The 17,056-nt window shown below is 41.2% G+C and overlaps 1 protein-coding gene across 1 annotated transcript; it reads right to left on the bottom strand.

Moving 5' to 3' along the window:
- Nucleotides 1-8,768: 8,768 nt before the first annotated feature.
- On the bottom strand, nt 8,769-9,705 carry LOC103560501 (olfactory receptor 9Q1-like). Its single transcript, XM_008534633.2, is given in 2 exon segments — nt 8,769-8,807; nt 8,809-9,705. Coding segments are annotated over 2 exon segments (936 nt in total).
- Nucleotides 9,706-17,056: the final 7,351 nt, after the last annotated feature.

The following is a 17,056-nucleotide window of genomic DNA, read 5'->3' as shown; positions in this document are numbered from 1 at the left end:
GACCTTGCCGGTGTTGCTTCTTATATTCACTGCTCCAGTATCGTGCCATAATTGGCGCCTGAGGTGAGTCTCCAGAGAGAAGCAATTTATCTTCCCATGACTCCCTAACAAGGTGTCTAATATCTTTGAAAATTTCTCTTTAATTTCAAGCTCCCAAAGCCCTATCCCACATCCTGCCATCATTCACCAAGGTCTGATGAGGTTGGTTCCTAGTCTTGCCTCACTCCTGCTTTGTACCAAAAGGAACGTATTTCTTTGAAAGTTTCCTATATCTCAGTTGGGAATTTTGTCAAAGGTTTTGCACAATGCCGTCCTAGCCGGCTATGCCCTGACCCCAAAAGAAGGCTGTTTTGTAAGCACTGGCTTTTGCTCCCCATTGCCAAGACACACTGTAATTGGTGACTCTGAAACTTTACCATTTGACAGAAGCAGAATGGTGCAAGTGGGAGAGTCACAAGATGAAATGTTGGAGAGACAACTGTGGGCAGGTCGTAAACAGACTTCTACCAGACAAACTGAGCAAATTTTTAATGGTGGCCAACCTCTCCTCCAGAGCACTGGTCCTCAAATTTCACTGTGCATACGAACTACCCAGGGAGTTTGTTTAAAATGTGAATACTATAGCCCCACCCCCACTAATTCTGATGCAGTGCCTCTGCCATGGGGTGCAGGCATCTACACTGTTAACAGGCAGCCCAAGTGATTCTGATACAGCTAATCCGCAAGTATTCTATCTAGAATTGTGCCTGGGGAAGCATTCTCGGGAACTCTAGTCCTGCTTGACCCTCTGTGCACCGTGCTGTAAACTAAAGTAAAATAATACACGTGTGTTCTTGAAGAGCATGATTTCTCCAAACTTTCATCAGTGCCTTCCTTCCTCACAGGGGACCTAAGATAGTTGGGGTGGGCTTGATGTTTCCCCATCTCGTAAATTAAAAAACCTAGATACCGAGAGGGCTATGCAGCTACTTGATAGCAAAACAAAGTGCTCTGTTGACTAAGCCTACTCAGAAAATGGCACAAGACAGGAGGACTCCAGTGCAGTGGTTCTCAACTTTGCTGCATTAGAATCACCTGGGGAGCTTTTAAAATCCTGAAGCCCAAAGTGTAGCCCTTAACAATTAAACTAGAATGTCTGAGTGTAGAAAAGAGGCATCAGTATTTTTTAAATCCCCAAGTGATTACAAAGTACTGCAATGTTTGAGAAACACGGCCAAAGGGCTCCTAACTTGCAAAGCTTTACATTTCCCCAGGTGTCTTAGGTAGACATTCCAGGGAGGAAAATAGGTTTACTGTTGTTATAAGTTTGGAAATCACTGCATACTCCTTCACAAAGAAAATCATATTGCATATCAACATTGTAAAGGATCTATAAGATCCTATAATTAAAAGACCTTGTCAACTTTCTTTAACCTACTATTTCCCAAAAATATTTGACCACAGAACATCTTTTTCATTAAAAGCAGATTACCATCCTACAGAATTAGAATTCCTACGGAAGGATGCTCCTTAGGCAGTGCAGCTCTAAAAAAGCTCAGCAACTGACCGAATGCCAAACTGCAAAGCAGTAATCATTCCAAGAAAAGGCATCTCCTGATGACTCATCTCAAGATCTGGCTCCTTTAAGTCTCTGTCAGACTGGCTGCCCCCAGAGCAATGGCTCCTACAGGGAAAGGATTTGGGAAGGGGCCAGGCTGAGAGCAGCATCCTTCCAGATGGATCCCTCAGGAGATGTGAAAGAGGAAAACGTCTTACCCTTTAAGAAAGAACTTTTCCTTCAGTTGTGAAATAGATTCAATGGCTGAGCCCCTGCATTTCTGCTTCACAAACAATAGTGACTCCGCCCAACTCCCAGGTGAAATCAGCTGCTGAGGCCATCAGAACCATACTTTCAGGAAGCTATGGTAGAATTTACAACCTCTATCAGATAATTAAGATGATTCAGTCGCCATGAAGGCCAGCCCCAGAAAAGAAGAAGAATGAACCTCATAGAGTATAGATCAAGATTTCATTTGAGTATCGAGATCTATCAAACTAAAGTAAAAGAAGTTTAGAAATTTGTTCCTAAGACCTACAGACCTGACCAACTTTGATTTCCTGATTTGGAGATTCAGGGTATGGTGGGAGCTGAGTTAAAACATGAAAGGGAGGGGGCTGGCCCCGTGGCCGAGTGGTTAAGTTCGCGCACTCCGCTGCAGGCAGCCCAGTGTTTCGTTGGTTCGAATCCTGGGCGCGGACATGGCACTGCTCATCAGACCATGCTGAGGCAGCGTCCCACATGCCACAACTAGAAGAACCCACAACGAAGAATATACAACTATGTACCGGGGGTCTTTGGGGAGAAAAATGAAATAATGAAATCTTTAAAAAAAAAAAAAACATGAAAGGGAAATCGGACAGGACAATAACAGCAAAGACTACTTAAGGGGCTTACTATATGCCACTTCACTCTTCTAAGATGACAGATGATTGTTAGATAGATAGATAAAGTTGTATTAGTTCATTTAATCCACTCCGGAGTCCTATCAGATGCTATTATTATCCTGCTTTAAGGAGATGAGAAAATTTAGGCACAGAGAGTTGAAGTGGATCACAAATACTCCCACAGTAAGGGGCAGAGCTAGGGTTTGAACCAAAGCAGTCCGGCTCCAGAATGCACACTCTTAACTCCTATATTACACGACAAACCCTCATGAGGATGTCTCTGAACTCCCTGTTTGGGAATAGTTGAGGAATCCTTCCTTCTATGTATGTATTTTCTTTCTATCATTTTAGAAAGAAGGAGACTGGGCTTAGATATGGAATCTAAGTTTCAGAGTGAGCAGATTGTGGTAGAAAATTTGGGGGGTATTTGGCCAGGCCCTTGCTCCTTCTAAGTATTACTCACAGCCATGGTGAAAGAATGGACTCACCATCCACCTTGGCCCCATATGGCCTCACCTTTCTAAGCACAAATAATTGGGTAAGGGGAAAACTCAATCTGAGTTGATTGTGGAGGTTAACCCTCCTTCTTCCAAAAAAGCTCTTTTCTTAAACTACTTTAAAGTAGATATCTGTTCTTTGTAGCCAAGGAGTCATGACTAGCAGCCTGGAGAAGCCCTAGGAAGGACTGCAGGTTTTGGTGTAAGGAGAATATATCCTCAGCAGTCACCCTGGAATCCATCTATACTGTCTTTCCCCATCAATAGTTATGTGGATCTCATGCCAATTCAAGGCGGAGGACCACCTATTGCTCATAAATTTGCTTTGGAAGGACTTAACATACTGTAACAGTTCATCATTGGTGAACTGCCCTCACTTTACACATTCTGGAACTGCAGAATTTTTATAGGCTCCTATAAGATACTAAAACCAAAGGGATATTAGAAGTCAATGAACCCATCTTTCCAATTCAAAGGTGAACTGGCTAAGGTCCCCAAATAGGAAGACAGTCAGCAGTTATATCAGTTCATTTGATTCCCAATCCATGACTTTTTAAGGCAAAACTGGTTAACTGGCACTTTCCCCAGTGGTCCCTTATTTCTCTCAAATACAGAAGAGGCCCCATGGTGCTGGCCCCGTGTCTGGGTTATTAAGTTCTCACACTCCGCTTCAGGGGCCAGGGGTTTGCTGGTTCAGATGATGGGCACGAACCTATGACCACTCATCAAGCCATGCTGTGGTGGCATCCCACATAGCAGAACTAGAATGACTTATAACTAGGAAATACAACTACATACTGTGGCTTTGGGAATAAGAAAAAAAAAAAAAAGAGGCCCCAAATAAAAGATAACCAGATAATCAAGCAAATTCATCTTGATTCTTTTCTAAATTTAAAAATGCGTATCTGCCCTTCTTATCCCCTAATACTCTCAGGGGTATGCAGGCCTGAGACAAGTTTCTTGCATTGCTTCTTTTATAAGTTTTCTCAGAGCTTCTATGCCTGAACTTCCCAGAATGATGTAGCCAGAAGGAACTTAAGGTCCAATCCAACTCCTCACAAATGTGAAGAATGAGAGCCTAAAATGGGAATGATTTAGAGTCCCTGGGTTTCTTAACGGGGGCTTCTTAGTTACAAGTAACAAAAGATGGCTTGAACACACAGATGAATTCATGACAAGATTCTCAAAACCATGGGGAGGGCAGGCAAGGTTGCGGCTAGACCTCAGGGACAAATGAGACTGGTAACTCCATGACATCAGAAATTTCTCCAATGCCCATAATTGTCTCTGAAAACCAGCTTTATTTTCTTCCTAAACGTACTCCTTCCATTGGTTGTGTCCACATTTCACTTGTCCCAGCTTTTCCACCACAAAGGAGATGAAAATCACTCTTTCCGATGCCAAGTTAAAGAAAATCCTATGGAAGGTCTCAGATGTCATAAGGCCAAGGGATGGGGTATCAGGATTAGCCTAATGTTAGCCAGGTGCCTACCTCAGGGTCAATCACTGAAGACCAGAAAGACAGGATCTACAGGGAAATGAAGTACTTGTGTGAACCAAGAGTAAAGAAAGGAGCATTTTCCAGATGAGACGGGATGCTGTTCTGGAAACACAAAAGAAGAGATTTTCAACATGCTAAGGTAAGAAGAATCAGGGAAATTCCCACTGTGCCTCACAAAATCCCACAGGAGTGGTGGCTGAGCAGTGACTTGGGGAGGCCACAAGAGGCAGCACGGGAAGCAGATCTGCCACTGGATACAGTTCATGTTTACATCCTACCTGCGAATCTTGTGGTCATCAGAAAGACGATTGTTGTTTAGTGATTTCTTTAAGCTTTATGCCCAAATTCCTAGGGCCAATGTGAAGTGTAGAAAGTTTGTCTCTGGCCACTCCATCTTCCTTGGCCTTGGCACCCATTCCCATACTTCTCAGTTACCTAGTTCTTGGGTACTCACTCCCTTTCCTAAACCGTGCTCAGAGAGGGCTCTGCGCAGTCTCCTTCTGAAGAAAGTGGCTAGCAATGCATAATGAGGATTCTCTTCTCAAATAATTTACACTTTAATAGAGTTAAAGCCTGGATATATAGAGTGTCAGACCACAAAGGGACTCAGAATTCTCTTATTCTAAACTCTCCCCCATTTTGCTGATGGAGAAATTGAGGTATAGAATGGGGAATTCCCTTATGGAAGGACATACAGCTGGTTAGTGGCAGTCACCACCCAGCATTCTTTCAATCATATCCTACAGTCTCCAGAAGAGAAAGTCAAGCAGGCTAACTTCAAGCAAAGGAATTGGAAGCAAAGAAAGGGGATTTAAGAGGGAATCAGACCCCTTTTTGGCACCTTGAAAATCACGGCATATTGCAACCAATGTAAGGTAATATCTACCAACTTGCACTGCCACTGGAAGGGTTGTAGCTTTTCTTTTCCCATCTCTGGTACCAAGCAATGTGGTGTCCAGGACCCCTATTTTAGATCTGGGGCCAAAAAAAGTGAGAGAGTCTCCTGAAGCCACCAAAGAGGCCATGATACCAAGTCCCTTCTTGGACAGCTCCTGGAGGTCTTGGCTTATGGTAGTGGAGTCTCCTTGGAGGAAACCAGTGTTGGCAGAAACTTGAGAAGGGAGTTGGGGGAAGTGCAGACGAGTGCCAGGCTTCAGACCAGGCAGGGTGTGGGTATGGTATCATACTTGCCATCCCCTTACTGAGATGGATATCCAAGATTCTCTCTCCAGAAGACCTTTTTATTCTCCTTTTAGCCATTAGAGCCACATTCAAAACCTCCTAGTAGATAGTGTTTTCTGGTTGTTGTAGCCTAGCATTGCCTAAGTATGTATATCCAAAAGCGGACTTTTGAATGATTTATCATCAGCTGTATATTTTCTGTTAAAACAGGACTTTCATTAAAATAACTCAACAAAAACAATCACAGTTTGCTTTAATTGAAGGACTTTAACACAAGATATAGCAAGATGTAAGGAGATACTAACACTATTTACAACAAGGCAACCTCCCTATTATCAACTATTCTTTAAAATTGCCTAATTTAATCCTGTCTTTGCTTCCATACTTAAGTGGAAAGCATTTTTTTAAACTTTCCCTCAGCAGTCTTTATAGAGTAAAAAGTAAATGAAGTCCCACTGGGGCTTTGTAGACACTAGTTCCTACAGATCTTTCAGTTAGCCCTTTCTTCTAAAATAGAAGTCTTTAACTGCCTGCTTAGAATTTAATCAGAAGGCATTAAATTGTCTCTTTAATCCTGGAAACTCATTCTCTTAGTAGTCCCTTTCAATTCGTCATGAACTCCCTGCCTTCTGGCAGATTCTAAGAGAGCAAATAACTCTTCAGTATACTACTCTTATTCACACAGACTCAAAATTGTCTTTTTCAATCAGGAGGGAGCATCATATAACTAATCCAAGCTTTCTAACTACTTCCTTAACTTTTCCCACCACCTGTAACACAACTGACACAGGAACTATTTATTAACTATCCCCCTTACAAGAACTGTAAATTTCCAGCCTGGGTTTTAATAACCAGACAAACCACCGTTAAAGGGAACAAATGTTTCTCTTGAAAATTGTATATCTTGTCTTCTAGAATAAACACAAAGTCTTTGAAGATTTAAAGGCATAGTATTTTACTATAAGTGATCTTAAGTTGAATATCCTTTGTATGCCTTCACTATGAATGTTCCATGCTTTGCTTATCTGATTCTTTCAATTTAAAGTCCTATTACTGGAATTCCAGGTGTGACACATCATTTTTGGCTGGCTGAGTTTGGAATCATCCTCTGTTCATAATATTGTTGATACGGTTATACATTTCCACATGGTTTATATCATTCATATACCTGAGACTTTGTTTTTGGGAAATCCAAGGGGCAGGGAGAAAAAGAGCTTGAGTTCCAGGAACAAAGATCAAAGAAAGAACAGAAAATGATGAGTAGGTGGGGCCTGTTCCTTTCTAGTGCCTTGGATTTGATTGAGGTACCTACAGTTAGAGAAGTGAAGATCAAGAACCAACAGATTGTTTCCATATCTTGGCTATTATAAATAATGCTGCTATGAATGTAGGGATGTGGATATGTTTTTGAGTTAGTGTTTTCATTTCCTTTGGATATATTCACAAAAGGGGAATTGCTGAATCGTATGGTAGCTTTATTTTAAATTTTTTGAGGATCCTTCATACTGTTTTTCATAGTGGTTGTATCAACTTACAATCCCATCAACAGTGACAAGGGTTTCCTTTTCTCCACATCCATACCAGCGTTTATTATCTCTTGTCTTCTTGATGATAGCCATTCTAACAGGAATGAGATGATATATCATTGTGGTTTTGATTTGAATTTCCCTATTGACTGACGATGTTGAGCATCTTTTGACATACCTGTTGGCCTTTTGCATGTCTTCTTTGGAAAAATGTCTATTCACATCTTTTGCTTATTTTTTAATTGGGTTATTTGTTTTTTTGCTATTGTGTTGTATGAGTTCTTTATATGTTTTGGATGTTAACAGACAGAGAAAGACAAATACTGTATAATCTCACTTATATGTGTAATACAAAAGAAAACCAAAAAACCAAACTCATAGAAATGGAGATCAGATTTGTGGCTACCAGAGGCAGAAGGTGGGGAAAGGAGCATTTGGAAGAAGGTGGTCAAAGGCACAAACTTCCAGTTATAAGATAAATAAATACTAGGGATGTAATATATACATAATGTATAACATAAATCCTAAGAGTTCTCATCACAAGGAGAAAATTTTTTTCTCTTCTTTTTTTTCTTTTTATTGTATCTATATGAGATGACGGATGTTAGTTGAACCTATTGTGGCAATCATTTTACAATATGTGTAAATCAAACCGTAATGCTGTACACCTTAAACTTATATATGTCAGTTATTTCTCAATAAAACTGGAGGGAAAGAAACCCAACAGACTCTGGGAGGCTTTGGATACAGACTGAACTGCTGCGGAACACAGAGAGATACAGACGCTATTATGGGCAATGGGAATGATATAAATTCACCAGATGGATTCTCAGGCAAACGATTTGACAAGTGGGAGCTGGAACAGGTAGAAGAAAGATCAGGTCATATTTCCGGTGGCGATAACAATAGACAGACATGTTACTGTGGGCGCTTTTTAGCTATTCATGTGAGACAGACCTGTGAACTACTACAAGAGTCTGAGGAATACTTTGAGAAGGGTCAGTTTTATTGACTGGACCATCAAACTACTACTCTAATCATTAAAAATAAATGTAATCTGAATATTGAATCCTAATCGATGATATCGTTCTAAAGTGTACAGGAGGGAAAAGTACTAACAACGATGTTTGCAACTCACTTCAAAATGGATCAAAAAATAAGGTAGATTGATGGAAGAATTGATGGGTGGATAAATGAATAGATTGTATATGTGTGATAAAGCAAATATAACAAAATATTAGCAATTGCAGAAACTAAGTATCGGGTATAGGGAGTTCACTATACATTATTTTCAACATTTCTATGAGATGGAAATCTTTCATAGAAAATTTTGCCAAAAAAATGTAATCTTGTTTTATAGTCACAGACCAGTGAGGTGTGCACAACTGGATTACATAGGATTTAGCTTCAGATTCTTTTGCCATTGTCCTGGAAATTAGAGATTGCACCCCAATCTCTTCTCAGGCTGCCTCTTCCTTTTCTTCCTTTCTTTCTCTGGAACTAAAAGTTTTGGTTCTTTTTTATACCTTGTACCATGACATATACATTTAAGCATTGAGCATGCTATAAATAATGAGTGCCCAGAATGCTAACACTGCATAAGAGGTGATTCTCAGAATTTTCCAAGATTGGTGATGGTTAGGACAACTTGGCTCTGTTTAGAATTTTCCTCAGGGCCATCCTTCACTTCCTTGTTCCTCAGGCTGTAGATGAGGGGATTCAACATGGGAATCACTGTTGTATAGAACACAGACACCACCTGATCCTCCTGTGGGGACCGGCCAGAGTCATCTCTCAGATACATGAAGATGAGGGTGCCAAAGAAGAGTAACACAGTGGTAAGGTGGGAAGCACACGTAGAAAAGGTCTTGGCCCTGCCTCTAGCTGAGGAGATCCGCATAATGGCCAAGATGATAAACAGGTAGGACACCAAGATCACCACCATGCAGGCAGGAATGACAAAAATGGCAAACACGATAATTACTACTTCCTGCGTATAGCTATCCCCACAGGTCAGCTTTAAAAGAGGAGGGAGGTCACAGAAAATGAAGTTGATCTCATTGGTTCCACAGAAGGAGAGAGTGAAAGCTGAGACTGTTCTCACCAAGGCACTGAAGAGACCAGCAATGTAAGCTCCAGCCACAAAACCCAAACGAGCCTTCTGCGTCATGATGGTGACGTAAAGCAGAGGTTGGCATACAGCCACATAGCGGTCATAGGCCATGAGGGCCAGAAGGTAGCAGTCAATGGATCCAAAGAAGGTGAAGAGGAAGAACTGCGCAGCACAGCGTGTGTAGGATAAAACTGTCCCATGCTCCAACAACATGGCCATCATCTGAGGCACAGTGACAGATGAGTAGCAGATGTCCATGAAGGAGAGGTGACTCAGAAGGAAGTACATTGGGGTGTGGAGTCGGAGATCCACGCGGATCAGGATAATCATGCCCAAGTTCCCCAATAAGGTGATGAGATAGATAAATAGAAACAGGAAGAAGAGAGGGAGTGTCCATCCAGGATAGTCAGTGAATGCAATAAGGAGGAATTCAGTCACCAAGGTGAGGTTCTTGTTTTCCATGAAGCCAGAGGTACTGAGGATGAGAAGAAAGCTAGGAAGCTATAAATAAGACTTAACTGTATTTCTAGTTTACATTGATTGAATATGTACTACGGATAAAATATGCCAAGTGCTGTGTGGAGTTTCAGAGATGACTAGTCTCAGCTCCTACCAAGGGAGTTCTGTGACATAGAGTCGACTTAGTATGGCAAGAAATCCAATACCGGTAAATATTTCAGAATAAGAATGCATGCTCTCCGATCTTGATTGCTAACTAGCTGTGTGAGTCCCTGTAAGTCAGTTACTCACTCTTACCCAAAATATTCCTATAGCTCCAATAGGAGTTGATACGTGGGGTCCTGCCTACCATGGGAATATCAGTCTCAGGACTCTGTCCCTTTTTCTCCATGACCACAGCTCCTCCCATGTTTCAAACCCTCTTTATCTCTCACCTGGATCAAAACAACAGCCATGTAACTAACAGTTTTCCCTGCCTTCTGACTTGCTTCTTGCCAATTTTTCCTTCTCATTGTGGGCAGAGTGGTATTTCAAAGGCTTCCATTTGATCCTGTCTCACCCCCTGTGAAAAATCTCTCCATGGTGCCCCATCAAGGACAGGATATTATTTAGACTCCTTGGCATGTCAGAGAACGCCCTCCATGAGATCTCGCCTACTTCCTTCCTCACATCCCTTTCTTACTTTTCACTCCTCACACCCACAGCCACATCTCATCCTCCCACACTGTCTCTAGCCATACTGAATTATTTGCAGCTTCTCTAATCCCCTGTGTTCTCTCACATCTCTGTGCTGTCTGCAGGCCTCTCCTTCCATAACACTTTATCTTTCCCATCCTCAGGGTCCTGCCCAACTCCTACACTACCTTCAAACCTCAGTTCAGATAGTAATTCCTACAGCAAGTCTCTCTTGAGTCTGTCTTCCCTGGTCAGGGCATGTGCCCCTGGCGCTCAGCACTGAGTAAGAGCTTAACATGTTTTTGAGGAATAAACAAAGTTATCAAATGAGATATGAATCACCTTGCAAAGAGAAGGCACTGTACACACATTCAAGTGATTATTTTTATGAAAATGTTTAAATAAAAAAACATATCTATGGGTAGGCTTTGTGGCATAGTTGTTGGGTTCAGCACACTCTGCTTGGGTGGCTGGGTTCATGGTTTCGGATCCCAGGCGCAGAACTATACCATTTGTCAACCATGCTGTGGTGGCTACCCAAATATAAAGTGGAGGAGGATTGGTACAGATGTTAGCTCAGGGCTAATCTTCCTCAAGCAAAAAAGGAGGAAGATTGGTGCCAGATGTTAGTTCAGGGTGAATCTTCCTCAGCAAAAAGAAATTTATATATATATGACGGCTAATAACTCATTAAAATCCATCAACATTCATGAAGGTGATAAGCCATCATTGGGTTTACCTTTCCATTCTCAACTTAACAATGTGCTTACTTAACAGAAAGCTGCTGTCTTATTTAGCTTACCAAAACTAGATTACCAAAAATAAATTTTGTAAGAACTGATATTGTCCTTAATAATAGAAATTAACCTAAATGATTTATACATGAACTCATTTAATCTCCACAACTACTTTATAAGGTAAGAACTTTTATTATCCTCACTTTACAGATAGAAAATTGAGTTAGAAAGAGTTTAAATAACACACCCAAGATTGCACAGCTAGTAAATGGTAGAACTGTCATTAGGAATAAAACTGCACACAGAAGCACTATTTATCTCATAACAGGATTTCACATGCATCACGTGTCTACTCCAACAGTGCAACAGGACTCAGGAAAAGTCTACCTTTAAGGAGACAATCATGAATACCAGCACTGCAGTCTATTCATGTCTGAAGGCTGATGGAGACTTTTGTGCTAACGGATAGAAAGTCATTTGGCAGAGTTGCAGTGCAGCAGGATAAAGAAGATATTTGATCATCTTTAAAGCATTAGACTTTGGCAGCTACTCTAGTGTTGGTCTGCCATGTTGGGGAAAATGATAAATAAAAGAAATTGGATCTGATGATCTGAATTGAGCTTGAACCAAGAAAACCAGTATTCTGGATCAGTTTTCAGGATCAGTTTTCTCACCTGAATTCCACTTCACCTTTATCTGGACAGTCCTCTTCTCTCTTTGCCCACTAATTTTCCTTTGTCTCTAAAAGGTCATTTCTCTTCTACTGCTGAGAGAAACATCCTAAGAGTGTAGAGGAGACACCAATGTGGTGGTCAGCAGGAGGTCTGGGTGGTTCTTCCATACCTGCTCAGTTATGACCCTGAGTAAGTTTCTTAATCTCTCCAGGCCTCAGTGTCCTTCCCACTCCCCCCACCCTTCCCTCATATACAAAAAATACTGAATCAACATGGGACAACAATGTCATAGCTGCCTGAATGTCAGTCCCTGTACCGTATCATCCTCAAGTCCCTCGTCAGTTCTGATCGGTCAAGCACCTTCTCTCTCTTCCCTTAATCTTTGTGTTTCCATGACTTGGTAAACCTGATTAAGATGCGTTCTTCACCCTGGTTTTTGTTCAAATGCAGGCTGGGATGGCAGAGGTTGGAGAACAGCCTCTTCCCATGGGCTCCTGGCTCCAATGCAAATCTCCTTTGGAGAAGATACTAATAGGTGCTACAAAAGCTCTGAAGTCCCCAGTTGATGGCTAAAATGTTCTCTAAGGAAAGGCAATTATTGCTCATGTGGATTCTTAACAAGGCACCTGGTCCCAGTCCCAGCTTCCAGAGCCCTATGAGACACCCACTTGGTGGAGTCTAAAAACCATGAATCCCAGCTCTGCATTCTGCATGGTTGCTTGAGGAGTGAGATGTCTCTGGCTTTTCTCCAGTCAGAACAATATGAGAAACTGTACCCATTGATGCCCTTATCAGTGTGGCCATGTCCTGGAAGAAGGGTGCTTTGTAAACTCAAGGCTTTGATCTACGTTATCCAGGAGGACACACTGGGGACTCTACACAAAGACCTCAACAAGACACATCATGTCTTCTAAGTTTGCCCTCCCTAGGGAAGGGTCAGGAGTTTCATTAAGTCTCTCTTTCCCCCCCTCTTTAAAAGCAAATAAAATCACAGGGAAAACAAAAACCTGGGATGTTGCCAGGAGGAGCAATTGGCAAGTTCTTCTTGTTGGCATAGTCTTTGCCAACTCTCTGCATCTTTGACACTTTAGTATTTCTTTAGCCCCAAATTCATAAGCATTTTGTTAAGTCACTCAAGTCTCAATTCAGAAAAGGAAATAAGGAAGATGGGGGAGAACAGAATAATTGTTCTCTTTGACAATTATAAGAACCAAGAGAAAATGAGAACACATAGTTCCTTGATCCATCACTGTGCTAATAGTTCTAAATGAAGAACAAGAGATGCAAAATGAAGCAAGACCCTCCAAAAGAGAAAACAAAATGCCTGTAGACAAGGAATGTGCAGCCTCATATACGTGATAATTTATCCCTCCTAGAAGATAACAAGTACTAACCTCTTAAGTGAGGTGTAGGTAGGATGTCATGGGGATTCAGTGTAGGGCAAGATCGCTTATGGATGGGGTAGATCAGGGAGGGCTTCCAAGAGGAGGTGGAATTTGACAATCATTTTGGACAGAGGCAGGAGAGAAGGAGAATGATGAGCAAGACTCTTCAGGAAGGGGAACCAACATGAGCATATTCACAGGGACAGGCAACTCCAGGGACTACTGCTGGGACAATGAGTGGGACTTTGGCAGCTGTACAAGATGATACTAGGCAAACCCAGGACTAGGGTGAGGTGACTGAGGCACTTATCTCAGGTGCAAAAGTTAAGGCGGCACCAAAACATTAGTAAACAAGGAAAATGATAATGTGATATTATTAAAAAATCAAAAGCAATGCAAAATATCCATGATGAACAAAACATCAAAATTTTGAACAAACACAGCAGCAGTATCACTGATTTTCCTTTTGCCTCTGTTGCTAATATGGTCCAGCACAGCACTGGAGATATGCCAGAAAAGGAGGGCAAGACCAAGGGGCTTCCTGGCAGCAGGCTTAACAAATGTCTTTTAATCATCTAGGGACATTCCATTTCTTTCCTCTCAACTCTCCACTTAGGAAAGAAAATGTAGGAAGGCCTCTTAATGAGATCTAATATTGCAGAGCATCTTCAACCATGTCAAAGCACTCTTTGCCTATCTTCACAAGAGCCCTGCAGGATTAAGAGATATTGTAGGACTCTCCATTTGTACTGATAACAAAACAGAGGTCAAGAGTGGGGACCAAGGTCATAGAGTCTCTTGGTGAGTGGACTAGAAATTTTGTCTGTCCTGTACTCGCTGGTTGCTAATGGACTCTTCCTAGGCCACAGCCCTTGATGCCCAAGAGGACATTTTTTTTATGACCACACAGAAATACATGCACATGCACTCCAGAGCTGACTGGGTGAAGAGGTGAGTGTTCTGGGCTGTGCTGTATTAACAGATTACCTTAAACTCACGGTGGCTTTACACAAGAAATTTATATTTGCCCATGAAAAACCTAGTGTGGGTTAGGTAGCTCTCCTCCATCTTGTAGCTATGCCATTTGGAACAAGTGGCCTTCAAGACTGCTAGTACAGAGGAAGAGCAGGGAAAGGTCATGTAGGATATCACTCAGGATCAGGACTGGAAGTGATCTGCCTCACTCTTACCCACATCCCAGTGACCAGAGCCCCATCACATGACTTCAGCATAGCTACAGGGGATGCTAGAAAATGTGCAGAAACACATGGATATTTGTGCAAACAAATATTTGGGCTAAAATCTCTGCCACATCCCCATCCTTTGTGCAACAGAAAGTCTAGAACTCCTTCCTCTAATTTTCGAGGACACTCAAGGTTCTCACTATCACATTTGTACGGCTCTCTGTTTTCCTGCTTCCACTAAAGCACTCTCCACAGTTGTGTCCACTTCCCATGACCACTCACTCTTGCCAGTACCACATCATGCCAAGACTTTTTCCTTCATTCTCTGAAGCAACGTTAACACAGTGTTAGCTTGGGTAACAGACTTTTAATAAAGACATTGTAGAAAACTTAAGAGGTTCACAGTACTACACAGAATAGGGGGGAAATTAGAACTGAATAATTGATGTCATTGTGCTACAAATTCCCCAGCCAGTCTCATCACAAAGAATCTGTCTCTGGCTGCTTCTCACCTTCAACCTAAGCCTGCCTGCTAACATACGACCCCCTATCTTTCTCTGCTGAGATAATCTTTTACTTATATCTCTCTTCTCCCAGTTCACCAGTCTTCCAAACTCCTATCCAATCTAATCCATTGGGAAAAAAAGACTCAAGATCCTATATATATTGTTATTCACGATAATCTAAATCTTTAATACCCAAATACCTTCCATTTAGACCATACATTAGAGGTTCCTAAATTTCATAATCAAGATGCCTGTTAAGATGTTTTCCTTAACAAAGAGAAATTTCTCTAATAGAAGAAAATTAGGCCAAATTCCAGCTAATCTTTAATTTTTTTTTTTACTTTTAGCATACCGAGAAAGAATTCAGTGTTTGTATACATCTGAGAAACTGGGTTAAATAAAGTTAACTGTCTTTACTAAAGGATTTCTCAGAGACTTTAGCATGATAACATACTCTATAAGTCTCTGAAATTAAGTATATATTATGCAGCAATTCTCAAATGTATTTGACCATGGAACATTTACTTAGCCACTGTGGTGTAACAAACACCCACAAATGCAGTGACAACAATAAGCATTTATTCTTATATGGCTATGGGTCAGCCAGGATTTGGTTTATTTAGGCTAGGCTTGGCTAGCTTGGCCAGGCCAGAGTTTGGTTCATTTCATGTGTTTCTCATCATCTTTGAGTCAGCAAGCCTACCTGGGACATGTTCTTCTAACAATGGCAGAAGCACAAGTGGACAAAGCCCCATTACCAAAGCACATTTCAAGTCTTTGCTTACATGAAGTCTGCTAATGCCTATCAGCCAAAGAAAGTCTCATGGTGAAGTCAACATCCTGGAGCAGAGGAGTACGTTCTATTCACAGTGGGAGAGGAGTGGAGTGAATATTTTCTGAACAATAATCCAGTTTTTCTTATCGTTGTAAATACTCACGTCCTACTGCCCTAACCACATGCAAAATATACTCATCACCACCCTAAGACTCCCCTCCTCCACAAGCTTCAAATTACATCGTTGGGATCAAAGTCTAGGATTTTGTGATCTCTATCAGTCCAGACTCAGCTCCCCTTGGTCTGGAGAATTATGAACTAAAAAGACAAGTTATCTGCCGGGCCTGCAAACACCCAACACAGATTGATGAAGCAGGCAGGATATAACCACAGTAAGCATACCCATTAGAAAAGACGAAGAATGGCAGGCACATGGCAGTTACTGGTCCATAACAATTCTGAGATCCTACTGGGCAAATATTACCATGTGCCCCTACCCTGAGTTAAGAAATGTGCCTTGTTAGGCCATGAATCTGCTCCTTAGTGGGGATAGGTCACTCCAGTTTAGTGCCCCTTACAGGTATTAGAAAATATCATGACCATTAGATCTTTTTCATGCCCGAAAGTTCTTTAATCCTAAATGCAGATAGCTTCTCTTTTAGTCTTTTCTCTTTCAGTTAGCATTTTCTAATCACTTAGAGTTTACCAGAGAGAAGACATTATAAGTCTTGGTTAAGACTATGGATTCTGGTATCAGACTGCCTGTGTTGAATCATGGCTCCACCGTTTTCTAGCTGTGCAACCTTGCAAAATATGGATAATCTCTCCGTACTTCAACTTCCTCATCTGTAAATTGGCAATAATAGTACCAGTCTCCTAAAGTTATGGAGGAAATCAAATGAAAGAGAAATGAATGAGAGAACGTAAAGCCAGTCTTCACCATTGGAAAGGTGTTTCCTGGACCACTTTTCAAATTCAGTCTTTCTTCCTACTTCCTATCTTAATCTTTACACATTTAATGACATTATAGAGTTCACAACAACTGGTTACTTTAAAATAGCAGTAAAACTTTCTATCTGGTCTTTAACGAATGTAGACTCCACTAATAATAATTATGATGACCGCAGTTATATCCAACACCCCTGAGTGCCCACTATGTGCCAGGCACCACGGCAAGCACGTGTAATTTTTCACTTAAAAATAAAATTATAAATCACCCAAACAAAATGTAACATTTCTAATTATGTAATGAAATATCCTCATAGACAATAAAGCATTCTTTCTTTGGATGCTAGCTCTCATAAATCTATTACGCAATTGTCATCACTTCACCTTCTATCCCATTTTGTTCTACTCTAGCTCAATATTTAATGTTACTGCTGTTGTCAACCTTCCCTGTTGTTGCCATTACATAATTT

The sequence above is a fragment of the Equus przewalskii genome, chromosome 11 (assembly GCF_037783145.1).
Source record: "Equus przewalskii isolate Varuska chromosome 11, EquPr2, whole genome shotgun sequence".
Classification (NCBI taxonomy): domain Eukaryota; kingdom Metazoa; phylum Chordata; class Mammalia; order Perissodactyla; family Equidae; genus Equus; species Equus przewalskii.
This window is presented reverse-complemented; position numbering and strand designations above follow the sequence as displayed.